The sequence below is a fragment of the Oncorhynchus kisutch genome, unplaced genomic scaffold (genome assembly GCF_002021735.2).
Source record: "Oncorhynchus kisutch isolate 150728-3 unplaced genomic scaffold, Okis_V2 scaffold2766, whole genome shotgun sequence".
Taxonomy (NCBI): domain Eukaryota; kingdom Metazoa; phylum Chordata; class Actinopteri; order Salmoniformes; family Salmonidae; genus Oncorhynchus; species Oncorhynchus kisutch.
Window position 1 is genome coordinate 2932 of NW_022264711.1, and position 21323 is coordinate 24254.

At 43.2% G+C, this 21323-nt stretch overlaps 1 protein-coding gene across 1 annotated transcript; it reads right to left on the minus strand.

The window, feature by feature from the left end:
• Positions 1-14933: 14933 nt before the first annotated feature.
• LOC116370827 (acetyl-coenzyme A synthetase, cytoplasmic-like) lies at positions 14934-20649 on the minus strand. The gene is made up of 7 exons (XM_031819883.1): positions 20378-20649; positions 19958-20038; positions 18397-18505; positions 18140-18208; positions 16585-16761; positions 15350-15424; positions 14934-15233 (listed from the first exon to the last, which is right to left on the minus strand). The coding sequence occupies exons 3-7, from the start codon at positions 18476-18478 to the stop codon at positions 15106-15108; spliced, it is 531 nt and encodes a 176-aa protein (XP_031675743.1). The 5' UTR covers positions 18479-18505; positions 19958-20038; positions 20378-20649; the 3' UTR covers positions 14934-15105.
• Between the last annotated feature and the right edge of the window lie 674 nt (positions 20650-21323).

Here is a 21323-nt window from a genome sequence, read left to right on the forward strand (position 1 = left end):
CTGTATAGCCTCCACATTGACTCTGTACCGTAACACACTGTATATATCCTCCACATTGACTCTGTACCGTAACACACTGTATATAGCCTCCACATTGACTCTGTACCGGTACCCCCTGTATATAGCCTCCACATTGACTCTGTACCGTAACACACTGTATATAGCCTCCACATTGACTCTGTACCGTAACACACTGTATATAGCCTCCACATTGACTCTGTACCGTAACACACTGTATATAGCCTCCACATTGACTCTGTACCGGTACCCCCTGTATATAGCCTCCACACTGACTCTGTACCGTAACACACTGTATATAGCCTCCACATTGACTCTGTACCGGTACCCCCTGCATATAGCCTCCACATTGACTCTGTACCGGTACCCCCTGTATATAGCCTCCACATTGACTCTGTACCGTAACACACTGTATAGCCTCCACATTGACTCTGTACCGTAACACACTGTATATAGCCTCCACATTGACTCTGTACCGTAACACACTGTATATAGCCTCCACATTGACTCTGTACCGTAACACACTGTATATAGCCTCCACATTGACTCTGTACCGTAACACACTGTATATAGCCTCCACATTGACTCTGTACCGGTACCCCCTGTATATAGCCTCCACACTGACTCTGTACCGTAACACACTGTATATAGCCTCCACATTGACCTCTGTACCGTAACACACTGTATATAGCCTCCACATTGACTCTGTACCGTAACACACTGTATATAGCCTCCACATTGACTCTGTACCGTAACACACTGTATATAGCCTCCACATTGACTCTGTACCGTAACACACTGTATATAGCCTCCACATTGACTCTGTACCGTAACACACTGTATATAGCCTCCACATTGACTCTGTACCGTAACACACTGTATATAGCCTCCACATTGACTCTGTACCGTAACACACTGTATATAGCCTCCACATTGACTCTGTACCGTAACACCCTGTATATAGCCTCCACATTGACGCTGTACCGTAACACCCTGTATATAGCCTCCTATTGACTCTGTACCAGTACCCCCTGTATATAGCCTCCACATTGACTCTGTACCGTAAACACACTGTATATAGCCTCCACATTGACTCTGTACCGTAACACACTGTATATAGCCTCCACTTTGACTCTGTACCGTAACACACTGTATATAGCCTCCACATTGACTCTGTACCGTAACACACTGTATATAGCCTCCACATTGACTCTGTACCGTAAACACACTGTATATAGCCTCCACATTGACTCTGTACCGTAACACACTGTATATAGCCTCCACATTGACTCTGTACCGTAACACACACTGTATATAGCCTCCACATTGACTCTGTACCGTAACACCCTGTATATAGCCTCCACATTGACTCTGTACCGTAACACCATGTATATAGCCTCCACATTGACTCTGTACCGTAACACCCTGTATATAGCCTCCACATTGACTCTGTACCGGTACACCCTGTATATAGCCTCCACATTGACTCTGTACCGGTACACCCTGTATATAGCCTCCACATGACTCTGTACCGTAACACCTGTATATAGCCTCCACATTGACTCTGTACCGGTACACCCTGTATATAGCCTCCACATTGACTCTGTACCGTAACACCCTGTATATAGCCTCCACATTGACTCTGTACCGTAAACACCCTGTATATAGCCTCCTATTGACTCTGTACCGTAACACCCTGTATATAGCCTCCTATTGACTCTGTACCGTAAACACCATGTATATAGCCTCCTATTGACTCTGTACCGTAACACCCTGTATATAGCCTCCTATTGACTCTGTACCGTAATACCCTGTATATAGCCTCCACATTGACTCTGTACCGAACACCCTGTATATAGCCTCCACATTGACTCTGTACCGTAACACCCTGTATATAGCCTCCTATTGACTCTGTACCGTAACACCCTGTATATAGCCTCCACATTGACTCTGTACCGTAACACCCTGTATATAGCCTCCTATTGACTCTGTACCGTAACACCCTGTATATAGCCTCCACATTGACTCTGTACCGTAACACCCTGTATATAGCCTCCACATTGACTCTGTACCGTAACACCCTGTATATAGCCTCCACATTGACTCTGTACCGTAATACCCTGTATATAGCCTCCACATTGACTCTGTACCGTAACACCCTGTATATAGCCTCCACATTGACTCTGTACCGTAACACCCTGTATATAGCCTCCACATTGACTCTGTACCGTAACACCCTGTATATAGCCTCCACATTGACTCTGTACTGTAACACCCTGTATATAGCCTCCTATTGACTCTGTACCGTAACACCCTGTATATAGCCTCCACATTGACTCTGTTACCGTAACACCCTGTATATAGCCTCCTATTGACTCTGTACCGTAACACCCTGTATATAGCCTCCACATTGACTCTGTACCGTAACACCCTGTATATAGCCTCCACATTGACTCTGTACCGTAACACCCTGTATATAGCCTCCACATTGACTCTGTACCGTAATACCCTGTATATAGCCTCCACATTGACTCTGTACCGTAACACCCTGTATATAGCCTCCACATTGACTCTGTACCGTAACACCCTGTATATAGCCTCCACATTGACTCTGTACCGTAACACCCTGTATATAGCCTCCACATTGACTCTGTACCGTAACACCCTGTATATAGCCTCCACATTGACTCTGTACCGTAACACACTGTATATAGCCTCCACATTGACTCTGTACCGTAATACACTGTATATAGCCTCCACATTGACTCTGTACCGTAATACCCTGTATATAGCCTCCACATTGACTCTGTACCGTAATACACTGTATATAGCCTCCACATTGACTCTGTACCGTAATACCCTGTATATAGCCTCCACATTGACTCTGTACCGTAATACACTGTATATAGCCTCCACATTGTTATTTACTGCTGCTCTTTAATTATTTGTTATTCTCCTCTCTTCATTTTTTTTAGGTATTTTCTTAAAACTGCATTGTTGGTTAAGGGCTTGTAAGTCAGCATTTCACTGTAAGGTGAAATTGTATTCTACACCTGTTATATTCTACACCTGTTGTATATTCGGCGTATGTGACAAATACAATTTGATTTGATTTTATCAAAATGTTTTCATTGAGTTTAGAAACATAATTACATACTTCATTCAGTTGTGGCTTGTTAGCTCTGACAAAGACTTTCTCTGACAAAGACTTCCTCTGACAAAGACTTCCTCTGACAGACTTGGGTTTAATGACCAACACTGAGTAATGGCCCTCAAGCTGTGAGTTTAATGACCAACACTGAGTAATGGCCCTCAAGCTGTGGGTTTAATGACCAACACTGAGTAATGGCCCTCAAGCTGTGGGTTTAATGACCAACACTGAGTAATGGCCCTCAAGCTGTGAGTTTAATGACCAACACTGAGTTATGGCCCTCAAGCTGTGAGTTTAATGACCAACACTGAGTAATGGCCCTCAAGCTGTGGGTTTAATGACCAACACTGAGTAATGGCCCTCAAGCTGTGGGTTTAATGACCAAACACTGAGTAATGGCCCTCAAGCTGTGGGTTTAATGACCAACACTGAGTAATGGCCCTCAAGCTGTGGGTTTAATGACCAACACTGAGTAATGGCCCTCAAGCTGTGGGTTTAATGACCAACACTGAGTAATGGCCCTCAAGCTGTGGGTTTAATGACCAACACTGAGTAATGGCCCTCAAGCTGTGGGTTTAATGACCAACACTGAGTAATGGCTCTCAAGCTGTGGGTTTAATGACCAACACTGAGTAATGGCCCTCAAGCTGTGGGTTTAATGACCAACACTGAGTAATGGCCCTCAAGCTGTGGGTTTAATGACCAACACTGAGTAATGGCTCTCAAGCTGTGGGTTTAATGACCAACACTGAGTAATGGCTCTCAAGCTGTGGGTTTAATGACCAACACTGAGTAATGGCCCTCAAGCTGTGGGTTTAATGACCAACACTGAGTAATGGCCCTCAAGCTGTGGGTTTAATGACCAACACTGAGTAATGGCCCTCAAGCTGTGGGTTTAATGACCAACACTGAGTAATGGCCCTCAAGCTGTGGGTTTAATGACCAACACTGAGTAATGGCCCTCAAGCTGTGGGTTTAATGACCAAACACTGAGTAATGGCCCTCAAGCTGTGGGTTTAATGACCAACACTGAGTAATGGCCCTCAAGCTGTGGGTTTAATGACCAACACTGAGTAATGGCCCTCAAGCTGTGGGTTTAATGACCAACACTGAGTAATGGCCCTCAAGCTCTGGGTTTAATGACCAACACTGAGTAATGGCCCTCAAGCTGTGGGTTTAATGACCAACACTGAGTAATGGCTCTCAAGCTGTGGGTTTAATGACCAACACTGAGTAATGGCTCTCAGCTGTGGGTTTAATGACCAACACTGAGTAATGGCCCTCAAGCTGTGGGTTTAATGACCAACAACTGAGTAATGGCTCTCAAGCTGTGGGTTTAATGACCAACACTGAGTAATGGCCCTCAAGCTGTGGGTTTAATGACCAACACTGAGGTAATGGCCCTCAAGCTGTGGGTTTAATGACCAACACTGAGTAATGGCTCTCAAGCTGTGGGTTTAATGACCAACACTGAGTAATGGCTCTCAAGCTGTGGGTTTAATGACCAACACTGAGTAATGGCCCTCAAGCTGTGGGTTTAATGACCAACACTGAGTAATGGCCCTCAAGCTGTGGGTTTAATGACCAACACTGAGTAATGGCCCTCAAGCTGTGGGTTTAATGACCAACACTGAGTAATGGCCCTCAAGCTGTGGGTTTAATGACCAACACTGAGTAATGGCCCTCAAGCTTGGGTTTAATGACCAACACTGAGTAATGGCCCTCAAGCTGTGGGTTTAATGACCAACACTGAGTAATGGCCCTCAAGCTGTGGTTTAATGACCAACACTGAGTAATGGCCCTCAAGCTGTGGGTTTAATGACCAACACTGAGTAATGGCCCTCAAGCTCTGGGTTTAATGACCAACACTGAGTAATGGCCCTCAAGCTGTGGGTTTAATGACCAACACTGAGTAATGGCTCTCAAGCTGTGGGTTTAATGACCAACACTGAGTAATGGCTCTCAAGCTGTGGGTTTAATGACCAACACTGAGTAATGGCCCTCAAGCTGTGGGTTTAATGACCAACACTGAGTAATGGCTCTCAAGCTGTGGGTTTAATGACCAACACTGAGTAATGGCCCTCAAGCTGTGGGTTTAATGACCAACACTGAGTAATGGCCCTCAAGCTGTGGGTTTAATGACCAACACTGAGTAATGGCCCTCAAGGCTGTGGGTTTAATGACCAACACTGAGTAATGGCCCTCAAGCTGTGGGTTTAATGACCAACACTGAGTAATGGCCCTCAAGCTGTGGGTTTAATGACCAACACTGAGTAATGGCCCTCAAGCTGTGGGTTTAATGACCAACACTGAGTAATGGCCCTCAAGCTGTGGGTTAATGACCAACACTGAGTAATGGCCCTCAAGCTGTGGGTTTAATGACCAACACTGAGTAATGGCCCTCAAGCTGTGGGTTTAATGACCAACACTGAGTAATGGCCCTCAAGCTGTGGGTTTAATGACCAACACTGAGTAATGGCCCTCAAGCTGTGGGTTTAATGACCAACACTGAGTAATGGCCCTCAAGCTGTGGGTTTAATGACCAACACTGAGTAATGGCCCTCAAAGCTGTGGGTTTAATGACCAACACTGAGTAATGGCCCTCAAGCTGTGGGTTTAATGACCAACACTGAGTAATGGCCCTCAAGCTGTGGGTTTAATGACCAACACTGAGTAATGGCCTCAAGCTGTGGGTTTAATGACCAACACTGAGTAATGGCCCTCAAGCTGTGGGTTTAATGACCAACACTGAGTAATGGCCCTCAAGCTGTGGGTTTAATGACCAACACTGAGTAATGGCCCTCAAGCTGTGGGTTAATGACCAACACTGAGTAATGGCCCTCAAGCTGTGGGTTTAATGACCAACACTGAGTAATGGCTCTCAAGCTGTGGGTTTAATGACCAACACTGAGTAATGGCCCTCAAGCTGTGGGTTTAATGACCAACACTGAGTAATGGCCCTCAAGCTGTGGGTTTAATGACCAACACTGAGTAATGGCCCTCAAGCTGTGGGTTTAATGACCAACACTGAGTAATGGCCCTCAGCTGTTAGATGTGGGTTATACGCAGCTTTCCCCAAACTAGATTCCTCGGGACTCCAAGAGGGTGCACGTTGGAGGTGCCCTAACACCACACAGCTGATGCAAATTATTAAATCTTGATAGGTAGTTGGCTATTTGAATCAGCTGTGTGGTGCTAGGACATAAAACCAATAACGTACACACCTTGGAGTCCAGAGGACAACGTTTGGAAAACCCTGGATTACAGGCAGAATTTGTGTGAATTCAAAAGGCTTTTTGATCTCCAGTCTTAACCTCCTGCCCCAGCTCTCTGCCCCAGTTCTCTGCCCCAGCTCTCTGCCCCAGCTCTCTGCCCCAGCTCTCTGCCTCAGTTCTCTGCCTCAGTTCTCTGCCCCAGCTCTCTGCCCCAGCTCTCTGCCCCAGCTCTCTGCCTCAGTTCTCTGCCCCAGCTCTCTGCCTCAGCTCTCTGCCTCAGCTCTCTGCCCCAGCTCTCTGCCCCAGCTCTCTGCCTCAGCTCTCTGCCTCAGCTCTCTGCCCCAGCTCTCTGCCCCAGTTCTCTGCCCCAGCTCTCTGCCCCAGCTCTCTGCCTCAGTTCTCTGCCCCAGCTCTCTGCCTCAGCTCTCTGCCTCAGCTCTCTGCCCCAGCTCTCTGCCCCAGCTCTCTGCCCCAGCTCTCTGCCTCAGTTCTCTGCCCCAGCTCTCTTCAGCTCTCTGCCCCAGCTCTCTGCACCAGCTCTCTGCCCCAGCTCTCTGCCCCAGCTCTCTGCCCCAGCTCTTTGCCCCAGCTCTCTGCGCCAGCTCTTTGCCCCAGCTCTTTGCCCCAGCTCTCTGCCTCAGCTCTCTGCCCCAGCTCTCTGCCCCAGCTCTCTGCCCCAGCTCTTTGCCCCAGCTCTCTGCGCCAGCTCTCTGCCCCAGCACTCTACACCAGCTCTTTGCTACGACTCTTTTAGGCTGCTCAATTATTGAAGGTGGGTTACTGCCATCTGCTGGATAGGGCTGAGTGACTGGACTAGGTGAATGGTCTGGATAGGGCTGAGTGACTGGACTGGGTAAATGGTCTGGATAGGGCTGAGGGGGGTTCGCCCAGGGCGCCATACAAGCTAGAACTGCCACATACGCTTAAAACAAATAGCCAAATGGAAAACTGCAGACAAAAATGCTTTCTGCTACCTAAGATCAGTGAAATGTAGGTTAAACTGGCAATGGAGTGAAGAGCAAAACTCTCAATCTCATGAACAACGCGAAGGGGGTAGAATTCTGGCAGAGGGGGGAGAATTCTGGCAGAGGGGGAGAATTCTGGCAGGGGGGGAGAATTCTGGCAGGAGGGGTAGAATTCTGGCAGAGGGGGAGAATTCTGGCAGGGGGGAGAATTCTGGCAGGGGGAGAATTCTGGCAGAGGGGGGAAGAATTCCTGGCAGGGGGGGAGACTTCTGGCAGGGGGGGGAGAATTCTGGCAGAGGGGGGAGAATTCTGGCAGAGGGGGGGAGAATTCTGGCAGAGGGGGGAAATTCTGGCAGGGGGGGGAGAATTCTGGCACAACAGCAGAACTCCAAAGACTCTCTGTGGTCACTAAAAGATCCCATGCACTTATCGTAAGAGTAGGGGTGTTAACCCGGTGTCCTGGTTAAATTCCCAATCTGGCCCTCAAACCATCACAGTCACCTAATAATCCCCAGTTTACAATTGCCTCATTCATCCCCCTCGTCTCCCAAAAAACAGGGACTTTAAATAAGGTCTCTCTCTCTCCCCTCTCTCTCTCTCTCCCCCCTCTCTCTCTCTCTCTCCCCTCTCTCTCTCTCCTCTCTCTCTCTCTCTCTCCTCTCTCTCCTCCTCTCTCTCTCTCCTCTCTCTCTCTCCCCTCTCTCTCTCCTCTCTCTCTCCTCTCTCCCCTCTCTCTCTCTCTCTCTCTCCCCTCTCTCTCCCCTCTCTCTCTCTCTCTCCTCTCTCCCCTCCTCTCTCTCTCTCTCTCTCTCTCTCTCTCCCCTCTCTCTCTCTCTCTCTCTCTCCTCTCCCTCTCTCTCTCCCCCATCGCTCTCCCCTCCCCCCTCTCCCCCCCTCTCCCTCCCCCCCATCTCCCCCCTCTCCCCCCCCAGTAAAGCACAGCTCCTATCTGACATCTGAGGCTTGGAGACTTCCTGTCCTCTTCAAGTACTAACTAAACATTTAATACATTCAAAACAACAACCAAAATAAATTAAACACTTTATTATTTATTTATTTATTCTCAAATCATAAAATCTCAAAGTTGAAATATACAAAAGACGTCCAAACAAATGCAAGCCATGTTGTGGAAGAACTGTGCAAAGAGCTGACTGGTCTCCCTGGGAATAATTATCATAGCCATGTTGTGGAAGAACTGTGCAAAGAGCTGGACTGGTCTCCCTGGGAATAATTATCATAGCCATGTTGTGGAAGAACTGTGCAAAGAGCTGACTGGTCTCCCTGGGGAATAATTATCATAGCCATGTTGTGGAAGAACTGTGCAAAGAGCTGACTGGTCTCCCCTGGAATAATTATCATAGCCATGTTGTGGAAGAACTGTGCAAAGAGCTGACTGGTCTCCCTGGGAATAATTATCATAGCCATGTTGTGGAAGAACTGTGCAAAGAGCTGACTGGTCTCCCTGGGAATAATTATCATAGCCATGTTGTGGAAGAACTGTGCAAAGAGCTGACTGGTCTCCCTGGGAATAATTATCATAGCCCATGTTGTGGAAGAACTGTGCAAAGAGCTGACTGGTCTCCCTGGGAATAATTATCATAGCCATGTTGTGGAAGAACTGTGCAAAGAGCTGACTGGTCTCCCTGGGAATAATTATCATAGCCATGTTGTGGAAGAACTGTGCAAAGAGCTGACTGGTCTCCCTGGGAATAATTATCATAGCATGTTGTGGAAGAACTGTGCAAAGAGCTGACTGGTCTCCCTGGGAATAATTATCATAGCCATGTTGTGGAAGAACTGTGCAAGAGCTGACTGGTCTCCCTGGGAATAATTATCATAGCCATGTTGTGGAAGAACTGTGCAAAGAGCTGACTGGTCTCCTGGGAATAATTATCATAGCCATGTTGTGGAAGAACTGTGCAAAAGAGCTGACTGGTCTCCCTGGGAATAATTATCATAGCCATGTTGTGGAAGAACTGTGCAAAGAGCTGACTGGTCTCCTGGGAATAATTATCATAGCCATGTTGTGGAAGAACTGTGCAAAGAGCTGACTGGTCTCCCTGGGAATAATTATCATAGCCATGTTGTGGAAGAACTGTGCAAAGAGCTGACTGGTCTCCCTGGGAATAATTATCATAGCCATGTTGTGGAAGAACTGTGCAAAGAAGCTGACTGGTCTCCCTGGGAATAATTATCATAGCCATGTTGTGGAAGAACTGTGCAAAGAGCTGACTGGTCTCCCCTGGGAATAATTATCATAGCCATGTTGTGGAAGAACTGTGCAAAGAGCTGACTGTCTCCCTGGGAATAATTATCATAGCCATGTTGTGGAAGAACTGTGCAAAGAGCTGACTGGTCTCCCTGGGAATAATTATCATAGCCATGTTGTGGAAGAACTGTGCAAAGAGCTGACTGGTCTCCCTGGGAATAATTATCATAGCCATGTTGTGGAAGAACTGTGCAAAGAGCTGACTGGTCTCCCTGGGAATAATTATCATAGCCATGTTGTGGAAGAACTGTGCAAGAGCTGACTGGTCTCCCTGGGAATAATTATCATAGCCATGTTGTGGAAGAACTGTGCAAAGGGCTGACTGGTCTCCCTGGGAATAATTATCATAGCCATGTTGTGGAAGAACTGTGCAAAGAGCTGACTGGTCTCCCTGGGAATAATTATCATAGCCATGTTGTGGAAGAACTGTGCAAAGAGCTGACTGGTCTCCCTGGGAATAATTATCATAGCCATGTTGTGGAAGAACTGTGCAAAGAGCTGACTGGTCTCCCTGGGAATAATTATCATAGCCATGTTGTGGAAGAACTGTGCAAAGAGCTGACTGGTCTCCCTGGGAATAATTATCATAGCCATGTTGTGGAAGAACTGTGCAAAGAGCTGACTGGTCTCCCTGGGAATAATTATCATAGCCATGTTGTGGAAGAACTGTGCAAAGAGCTGACTGGTCTCCCTGGGAATAATTATCATAGCCATGTTGTGGAAGAACTGTGCAAAGAGCTGACTGGTCTCCCTGGGAATAATTATCATAGCTTTAAAAAAAAAAGGTGAAACTAGTTTTTCATCATTTAGACTTTACAGATCAATAATATATATAATCATCTGAGGAGCATGTAAAAAAACAAGATGGAAGACAGAAGCTGATCAATCAGAACACTGAATGTTCCAGATGTTTGGTTGCTGACCAGGCAACAAGGGACGATTCTGATTCCGTGTCCAGTTTACCTCACATTGGCCCACCCATTATTACATGCAAATGACAACACTGTGGCATAAATAATCATTTGAATAGGGATTGTTTCGTGTCCTTTTTGACTGGGTATAGAAAAAAGTGTTGAAATAAACAGAGTTCATTGGTTTGAGCCCTTGGGATTAGCATTGATTCCCTTACATAGACATCGAAGTCAGTCGTTCCCATAAGATCTGATCTAGGATCTGTCCTCCAACCACTAATAATCCCCATCCTCCAAACAGACCACACAAACGATTTAAGACTGATTCAGGATCAGCGCTTAGGGACTGTGAATTAAATCTGCACCATCAGATCAAAACACACATTGGTTTATAGAAAAGCACATGAATAAAACACGTGTTTAAAGAATAGCAAACATTACAATTTAAAATAATTTAAGTGTCTTTGTCCACAGACTAGGAGACAGGCCTCAGCATCTTCAGATTAGGTGAAGAAGTGGTGAATTAGGTGATTAGGTGAAGGAGGAAGGGGGACTCTCTGGGTGTCTAACGTAGCTTCCTCACCTCATCTCCATCTTCCTAGAATGACACTGAATAAGTGACAGAATGACAAAAGAAAACAACACCCCTCCGTTTCCTGTTGTGTATTATATAAACGCCATGTTTCCTGTTGTGTATTATATAAACGCCATGTTTCCTGTTGTGTATTATATAACGCCATGTTTCCTGTTGTGTGTTATATAAACGCCATGTTTCCTGTTGTGTATTATATAAACGCCATGTTTCCTGTTGTGTATTATATAAACGCCATGTTTCCTGTTGTGTATTATATAAACGCCATGTTTCCTGTTGTGTATTATATAAACGCCATGTTTCCTGTTGTGTATTATATAAAACGCCATGTTTCCTGTTGTGTATTATATAAACGCCATGTTTCCTGTTGTGTATTATATAAACGCCATGTTTCCTGTTGTGTATTATATAAACGCCATGTTTCCTGTTGTGTGTTATATAAACGCCATGTTTCCTGTTGTGTATTATATAAACGCCATGTTTCCTGTTGTGTATTATATAAAACGCCATGTTTCCTGTTGTGTATTATATAAACGCCATGTTTCCTGTTGTGTATTATATAAACGCCATGTTTCCTGTTGTGTATTATATAAACGCCATGTTTCCTGTTGTGTATTATATAACGCCATGTTTCCTGTTGTGTATTATATAAACGCCATGTTTCCTGTTGTGTATTATATAAACGCCATGTTTCCTGTTGTGTATTATATAAACGCCATGTTTCCTGTTGTGTATTATATAAACGCCATGTTTCCTGTTGTGTGTTTATAAACGCCATGTTTCCTGTTGTGTATTATATAAAACGCCATGTTTCCTGTTGTGTATTATATAAACGCCATGTTTCCTGTTGTGTATTATATAAACGCCATGTTTCCTGTTGTGTATTATAAACGCCATGTTTCCTGTTGTGTATTATAAAACGCCATGTTTCCTGTTGTGTATTATATAAAACGCCATGTTTCCTGTTGTGTATTATATAAACGCCATGTTTCCTGTTGTGTATTATATAAACGCCATGTTTCCTGTTGTGTATTATATAAACGCCATGTTTCCTGTTGTGTATTATATAAACGCCATGTTTCCTGTTGTGTATTATATAAACGCCATGTTTCCTGTTGTGTATTATATAAACGCCATGTTTCCTGTTGTGTATTATATAAACGCCATGTTTCCTGTTGTGTATTATATAAACGCCATGTTTCCTGTTGTGTATTATATAAACGCCATGTTTCCTGTTGTGTATTATATAAACGCCATGTTTCCTGTTGTGTATTATATAAACGCCATGTTTCCTGTTGTGTATTATATAAACGCCATGTTTCCTGTTGTGTATTATATAAAACGCCATGTTTCCTGTTGTGTATTATATAAACGCCATGTTTCCTGTTGTGTATTATATAAACGCCATGTTTCCTGTTGTGTATTATATAAACGCCATGTTTCCTGTTGTGTATTATATAAAGCCATGTTTCCTGTTTTGTATTATATAACGCCATGTTTCCTGTTGTGTATTATATAAACGCCATGTTTCCTGTTGTGTATTATATAAACGCCATGTTTCCTGTTGTGTATTATATAAACGCCATGTTTCCTGTTGTGTGTTATATAAACGCCATGTTTCCTGTTGTGTATTATATAAAACGCCATGTTTCCTGTTGTGTATTATATAAACGCCATGTTTCCTGTTGTGTATTATATAAACGCCATGTTTCCTGTTGTGTATTATATAAACGCCATGTTTCCTGTTGTGTATTATATAAAACGCCATGTTTCCTGTTGTGTATTATATAAACGCCATGTTTCCTGTTGTGTATTATATAAACGCCATGTTTCCTGTTGTGTATTATATAAACGCCATGTTTCCTGTTGTGTATTATATAAAACGCCATGTTTCCTGTTGTGTATTATATAAACGCCATGTTTCCTGTTGTGTATTATATAAACGCCATGTTTCCTGTTGTGTATTATATAAACGCCATGTTTCCTGTTGTGTATTATATAAACGCCATGTTTCCTGTTGTGTATTATATAAACGCCATGTTTCCTGTTGTGTATTATATAAACGCCATGTTTCCTGTTGTGTATTATATAAAACGCCATGTTTCCTGTTGTGTATTATATAAACGCCATGTTTCCTGTTGTGTATTATATAAACGCCATGTTTCCTGTTGTGTATTATATAAAACGCCATGTTTCCTGTTGTGTATTATATAAACGCCATGTTTCCTGTTGTGTATTATATAAACGCCATGTTTCCTGTTGTGTATTATATAAAACGCCATGTTTCCTGTTGTGTATTATATAAACGCCATGTTTCCTGTTGTGTATTATATAAACGCCATGTTTCCTGTTGTGTATTATATAAACGCCATGTTTCCTGTTGTGTATTATATAAACGCCATGTTTCCTGTTGTGTGTTATATAAACGCCATGTTTCCTGTTGTGTATTATATAAAACGCCATGTTTCCTGTTGTGTATTATATAAACGCCATGTTTCCTGTTGTGTATTATATAAACGCCATGTTTCCTGTTGTGTATATATAAACGCCATGTTTCTGTTGTGTATTATATAAACGCCATGTTTCCTGTTGTGTATTATATAAACGCCATGTTTCCTGTTGTGTATTATATAAACGCCATGTTTCCTGTTGTGTATTATATAAAACGCCATGTTTCCTGTTGTGTATTATATAAACGCCATGTTTCCTGTTGTGTATTATATAAAACGCCATGTTTCCTGTTGTGTATTATATAAACGCCATGTTTCCTGTTGTATATTCTATAACCTGTGTTTCTGCAGAAACCATTCCCACCAACCACATTTATTTTTATGAGATACACAAAAAATGGTTGAGATTGTAGAGCTTCTTCATCTGTCTCTCTGTGGGGGTGATTTTCAGAGGTGGCACCACAGGAGGGTTTTTCCTAGGGCCCCCCCCCCCCCCAGAGTTTTTCCTGATCTGGTAGGCTAACCCAACCAGGTAAAACTCCAGAACCTAAGTCGTAGGGTATGACATAGTAATAGTCAGCTGTGTAAAACAGTTGCATGTGAGCTATGTTGGGACTAAATTGTTATTTCCCAACATCCAGGTCATATGGTTTAAAAATGATTTATTCTTTAAAATACTAATCAACAACTGTGATTGGACAATAGAACCAACAGGGCTGACTGTATGCACGGTTACACAGTGTGGGCCTTTTAGCATCTGTAATTGAAAAGTGACTCATACAGGATGTCATCACTATTGTGTTCATCGATTGATTTCAGTCAATCATTTTGAATTGATTCGGTCTGGGTAGACTAGCCACCTGAAGTCGGAAAATATAAAAAATCTAATTTGATCACAGTCACATTTTCTCTTAACACAAATAAAATAGGCCTATTTTAGGCTATAAATACAAAGCTTTGGCCACTTCGTTTCACCTGGCCAGAAGAGACCAGAGTGCATAGGTTTCTCTAGGCCACCTGTAGCCGTTATCAGTAGACTACAGTTGATCAGACTGAAGCACGAGTTGACAAATCATGAAGGCAAATCATTCCAAACAACAGTAATCTTCAATGCTTTTGTGTCAATGTTTTTTATTTATTAACCGAATTGAAAAGTGTTGGGGTAAATGCCAGCTCGCCACACATGGCCACCTTGCTGATGGCCACCCTGCTGATGGCCACCCTGCTGATGGCCACCCTGCTGATGGCCACCCCTGATGGCCACCCTGCTGATGGCCACCCTGCTGTGCTGATCTCTGCAACGTGGATAGATGGAAATAAAAGTGCACAAACTGCTACAAATTAAGAAATATATCCTGTATGTTCTATTATTTTTTTTAAACATCAATTTTTTATTTTTAAGAGTTGGTGGCAGGAATGGGCTTCCATAGTTTTCAGATCGGTGTGGATGATGGAGAGGAAATGAGGAGACGAGGAGAGGAGATGAGTTGTCAAGGAGAGGAAGCTACTGTAGAGTGTTGACATGCAGCCCCCCTCAAGAGGCCGTTTCACAGCGGTGGTTGAACAGGACCTCTACGACCTTGGGGTCAGCCATAGTTGAAAGGTCACCTAGATCCTTCTCGTTCCGGGCGATCTGCCTCAGGACCCGCCTCATGATCTTACCTGAGGATGAGATATTTTGTTAAATAAAACGAAAATAATAAATAAAAATGTAAAAGACAAAATGTCCATAAAAGTATAAAAAAAAAGAAAGAAATCAGGAAGGAGGTAACACGTACCAGATCGTGTTTTAGGAAGTCCAGGAGCATTCTGGATGAAGTCTGGGGTTGCGATCGGACCAATCTTCTCCCTCACTAACAAGACATGTTATGTTGTTGTGTTAAATCAAGAACCAACAAGAAAAAAAAACTCATTTGATTTGCTGTAAACAGGAGTACAACATGTTATTGGTCGCATACAGGTGTCTGGTAGATGTTATTGGTCGCATACAGGTGTTCAGTGTTAGTTCTACAAGGGGTCACCTGTAATCTAGTGTTAGTTCTACAAGGGGTCTCCTGTAATCTTGGGTTAGTTCTACAAGGGGTAACCTGTAATCTAGTGTTAGTTCTACAAGGGGTAACCTGTAATCTAGTGTTAGTTCTACAAGGGGTAACCTGTAATCTTGGGTTAGTTCTACAAGGGGTAACCTGTAATCTAGGGTTAGTTCTACAAGGGGTAACCTGTAACCTAGTGTTAGTTCTACAAGGGGTAACCTGTAATCTTGGGTTAGTTCTACAAGGGTTAACCTGTAATCTTGGGTTAGTTCTACAAGCGGTCACCTGTAATCTAGTGTTAGTTCTACAAGGGGTCACCTGTAATCTAGTGTTAGTTCTACAAGGGGTCACCTGTAATCTAGTGTTAGTTCTACAAGGGGTAACCTGTAATCTTGGTTAGTTCTACAAGGGGTAACCTGTAATCTAGTGTTAGTTCTACAAGGGGTAACCTGTAATCTTGGGTTAGTTCTACAAGGGGTAACCTGTCATCTAGTGTTAGTTCTACAAGGGGTAACCTGTAATCTTGGGTTAGTGCTACAAGGGGTAACCTGTAATCTAGGGTTAGTTCTACAAGGGGTAACCTGTAATCTACAAGGGTAACCTGTAATCTACAAGGGGTAACCTGTAATCTAGGGTTAGTTCTACAAGGGTAACCTGTAATCTACAAGGGGTAACCTGTAATCTAGTGTTAGTTCTACAAGGGGTAACCTGTAATCTTGGTTAGTTCTACAAGGGGTAACCTGTCATCTAGTGTTAGTTCTACAAGGGGTAACCTGTAATCTTGGATTAGTTCTACAAGGGGTAACCTGTAATCTAGGGTTAGTTCTACAAGGGGTAACCTGTAATCTACAAGGGGTAACCTGTAATCTACAAGGGGTAACCTGTAATCTACAAGGGGTAACCTGTAATCTAGGGTTAGTTCTACAAGGGGTAACCTGTAACCTAGTGTTAGTTCTACAAGGGGTAACCTGGTCAAACACCTTGTCTCTTGAGTTCATCCACCAGAGTGCGGTTGAACTCTCTGCAGTCCTTCAGAGTAACGAAACAGTAGAGACACTCCCCCTTGACCGTGTGGGGTCTGCTGACCACTGCAGCCTCGGCCACCGCTCCGTGGTCTGTTAGAGATGCCTCTACCTCCGCTGTACTCAACAGGTGACCTGGAGGGAGACAACGTTATCAACACTGTGGGTTCCCATTTACATCATCGTCATCATGTGGCCTGTAGGGAAGACAACACTGTGGGTTATCATCATCCATCTATATATCTATCTACTGTATCTATCTATCTACTGTATCTATCTATCTAACCTACTGTATCTATCTATTCTATCTACTGTATCTGTCTATCTACTGTATCTAGCTAAAGTATCTATCTATATACTGTATTTGTCTACAGTATATATCTATCTAATATACTGTATCTACCTATCTACAGAATCTATCTAATCTATCTACTGTATCTATCTAATCTACTGTATCTACCTATCTATCTGGCCCGCCTTTCGTTCCAGTACTCTGCTGCCTGTGACTGGAACGAATTGCAAAAAAATCGTTGAAGTTGGAGACTTATCTCCCTCACCAACTTCAAACATCAGCTATCTGAGCAGCTAACCGATCGCTGCAGCTGTACAGTCTATTGGTAAACAGCCCACCCATTTTCACCTACCTCATCCCCATACTGTTTTTTTTTATTTACTTTTCTGCTCTTTTGCACACCAATATCTCTACCTGTACATGACCATCTGATCATTCATCACTCCAGTGTTAATCTGCAAAATTGTAATTATTCACCTACCTCCTCATGCCTTTTGCACACATTGTATATAGACTCCCTTTTTTTCTACTGTGTTATTGACTTGTTAATTGTTTACTCCATGTGTAACTCTCTGTTGTCTGTTCACACTGCTATGCTTTATCTTGGCCAGGTCGCAGTTGTAAATGAGAACTTGTTCTCAACTAGCCTACCTGGTTAAATAAAGGTGTTCTCAACTAGCCTACCTGGTTAAATAAAGGTGTTCTCAACTTGCCTACCTGGTTAAATAAAGGTGTTCTCAACTAGCCTACCTGGTTAAATAAAGGTGTTCTCAACTAGCCTACCTGGTTAAATAAAGGTGTTCTCAACTAGCCTACCTGGTTAAATAAAGGTGTTCTCAACTTGCCTACCTGGTTAAATAAAGGTGTTCTCAACTTGCCTACCTGGTTAAATAAAGGTGTTCTCAACTTGCCTACCTGGTTAAATAAAGGTGTTCTCAACTTGCCTACCTGGTTAAATAAAGGTGTTCTCAACTAGCCTACCTGGTTAAATAAAGGTGTTCTCAACTTGCCTACCTGGTTAAATAAAGGTGAAATAAATAAGAAAGCGACTGTATCCACCTACTGCATCTACCTATCTAATCTACGGTATCTATCAATCTATGTATCTATCTATCTATAGCCTGTTTTTACAGCAACATTTATCAGAGAGTGCTTCACAGTAACCTGGCTTTGATTAAGCCAGCAGCAGCACAGTGGCCAAACTCTAGGAAAACAAATGACCTGATACGTTGATCATGTCATCTATCCTGCCTGCGATCCAGTAGTATCCATCTTTATCCCTCCTGCAACCTGGGAACAATTCATTAATTCACTTTATTAAACCTTGTAAAAAAGAAAACAAAAACCAGTGCCACGTTTAAACGTCGATGTCGCCATTACAATGTGATTGTGATCGTCAATGAATATGATGAATGTAATCTAATACAACATGAATCTAATCAATCAAAGAATGCAAGGTGTTGTTTGGACAGTCTCACCATCCCCGGTCACATAGAAACCGGGGAACTTCTTGAAGTACGTGCTCTCAAACCGCTCCTGGTTTCCGTACACGGTACGCATGATACCAGGCCAGGGCCGACGGAACACCTACAACAACATCCCAGACCGTGGCTCTTAGTTTAGAAATATTACGGTAATAACCCTACCAGTACCTAATGAAACACCTGCAACAACATCACAGACCGGGGCTCTTAGTTTAGAAATAATTACGGTATTAACCCTACCAGTACCTAATGAAACACCTGCAACAACATTCAACATTACAGACCGTGGCTCTTAGTTTATAAATATTACGGTATTAACCCTACCAGTACCTAATGAAACACCTGCAACAACATTACAGACCGTGGCTCTTAGTTTAGAAATATTACGGTAATAACCCTACCAGTACCTAATGAAACACCTGCAACAACATTACAGACCGTGGCTCTTAGTTTAGAAATATTACGGTAATAACCCTACCAGTACCTAATGAAACACCTGCAACAACATTACAGACCGTGGCTCTTAGTTTAGAAATATTACGGTAATAACCCTACCAGTACCTAATGAAACACCTGCAACAACATTACAGACCGTGGCTCTTAGTTTAGAAATATTACGGTAATAACCCTACCAGTACCTAATGAAACACCTGCAACAACATCCCAGACCGGGGCTCTTAGTTTATAAATAATTACGGTATTAACCCTACCAGTACCTAATGAAACACCTGCAACAACATTACAGACCGTGGCTCTTAGTTTAGAAATATTACGGTATTAACCCTACCAGTACCTAATGAAACACCTGCAACAACATTACAGACCGTGGCTCTTAGTTTATAAATATTACGGTATTAACCCTACCAGTACCTAATGAAACACCTGCAACAACATTACAGACCGTGGCTCTTAGTTTAGAAATATTACAGTAATAACCCTACCAGTACCTAATGAAACACCTGCAACAACATTACAGACCGGGGCTCTTAGTTTAGAAATATTACGGTATTAACCCTACCAGTACCTAATGAAACACCTGCAACAACATTACAGACCGTGGCTCTTAGTTTAGAAATAATTACGGTATTAACCCTACCAGTACCTAATGAAACACCTGCAACAACATTCAACATTACAGACCGTGGCTCTTAGTTTATAAATATTATGGTATTAACCCTACCAGTACCTAATGAAACACCTGCAACAACATTACAGACCGTGGCTCTTAGTTTAGAAATATTACGGTAATAACCCTACCAGTACCTAATGAAACACCTGCAACAACATTACAGACCGGGGCTCTTAGTTTAGGAACATTACGGTAATAACCCTACCAGTACCTAATGAAACACCTGCAACAACATTCAACATTACAGACCGGGGCTCTTAGTTTATAAACATTACGGTAATAACCCTATATGAAATCCATATTATAAGGATAGTGATAAATAAAAAAACATTTTTAAACTTGAAGTGATTGTACCACAGAATGTGTGTTGTACTGACCAGATAGTATAGTGTTACTGACCAGATAGTATAGTGTTATAATACTGACCAGATAGCCCTCTGCCTCTCCCTCCAGTTCCTCTCCATGCTCGTTCAGTATGGTGGGCTCCACGCCAAAGAAAGGAAACGTCTGGAACATCAGACCGATTCAAATCAATAGGATTCAAGGTTGATTCGATGCTTTTATAAAAAGGGGGTAGGAAACCCTGGTCCTGGATTACCACGGACACGTCATGTTTTTAATTGTTTCATTTTATTTAACTCGACCTGAAAAACCAGGTGTGTTCAATTTAGACGATCACTGATCAATTAGCTCAGATGGTCAGGTGTGATGGCCTCGTTGGAACCTGCAGTGCTCCATGAACTCTGTTGCCCTACCCCTACCCCTGCCCTTACCCCTGCCCTTAACCCTGCCCTTAACCCTGCCCCTAAACACTGTGTACACGGTGTATATATGATGGTAACTTACAGCTGATCCAGGTTTCAGAGGTGTAGCGGCAGGTAAAGGAGTTAAAACATGGCCACCCTGAGCAAGAACACACACACAATGAACAACAATCTAAACGCGACATGCACCGAAATGTTTCATTTGTACAACAACAAAAAACTTTCTCCTCTCAAATGTTATGCACAAAATGTGTTTATACATCCCTGTTTAGTGAGCATTTCTCCTTTGCCAAGATAATCCATCCACCTGACAGGTGTGGTATATCAAGAATCTGATTAAAATAGCATGATCATGCCATAGGTGCACCTTGTGCGGAGGACAATAAAAGACCACTCTAAAATGTGCCGTTTTGTCTCACAACACAATGCCACTGATGTCTCAAGTTGAGGGAGTGTGCAATTAGCATGCTGACTGCAGGAATGTCCAACTGAGCTGTTGCCAGAGAATTTAAATGTTAATTTCTCTACCATAAGCCGCCTCCAACGTCATTTTAGAGAATTTGGGAGGACGTCCAACCGGCCTCACAACCGCAGGCCACGTGAATATGGCATCGTGTGCGTGAGCGGTTTGCTGATGTCAATGATGTGAACAGTGTGCCCCATGGTGGGATTGGGATTATGGTATGGGCCATTGCATTTTAAAATCGGTGGCAACTTGAATGCACATAGATACTGTAACAAGATCCTGAGGCCCATTGTTGTGCCATTCACCCACCACCATCACGGCCCCATGTCGCAAGGATCTGTACACATTCCTGGAAGATGTAAATGTCCAAGTTCTTCCATGGCCTGCATACTCACCAGACATGTCACCCATTGAGCATGTTTGGGATGCTCTGGATCGACGTGTGTATGACAGCGTGTTCCAATTCCCGCCAATATCCAGCAACTTCACACAGCCATTGAAGAGGAGTGAGACAACATTCCACAGGCCACAATCAACAGCCTGATCAATTCTATGTGAAGGA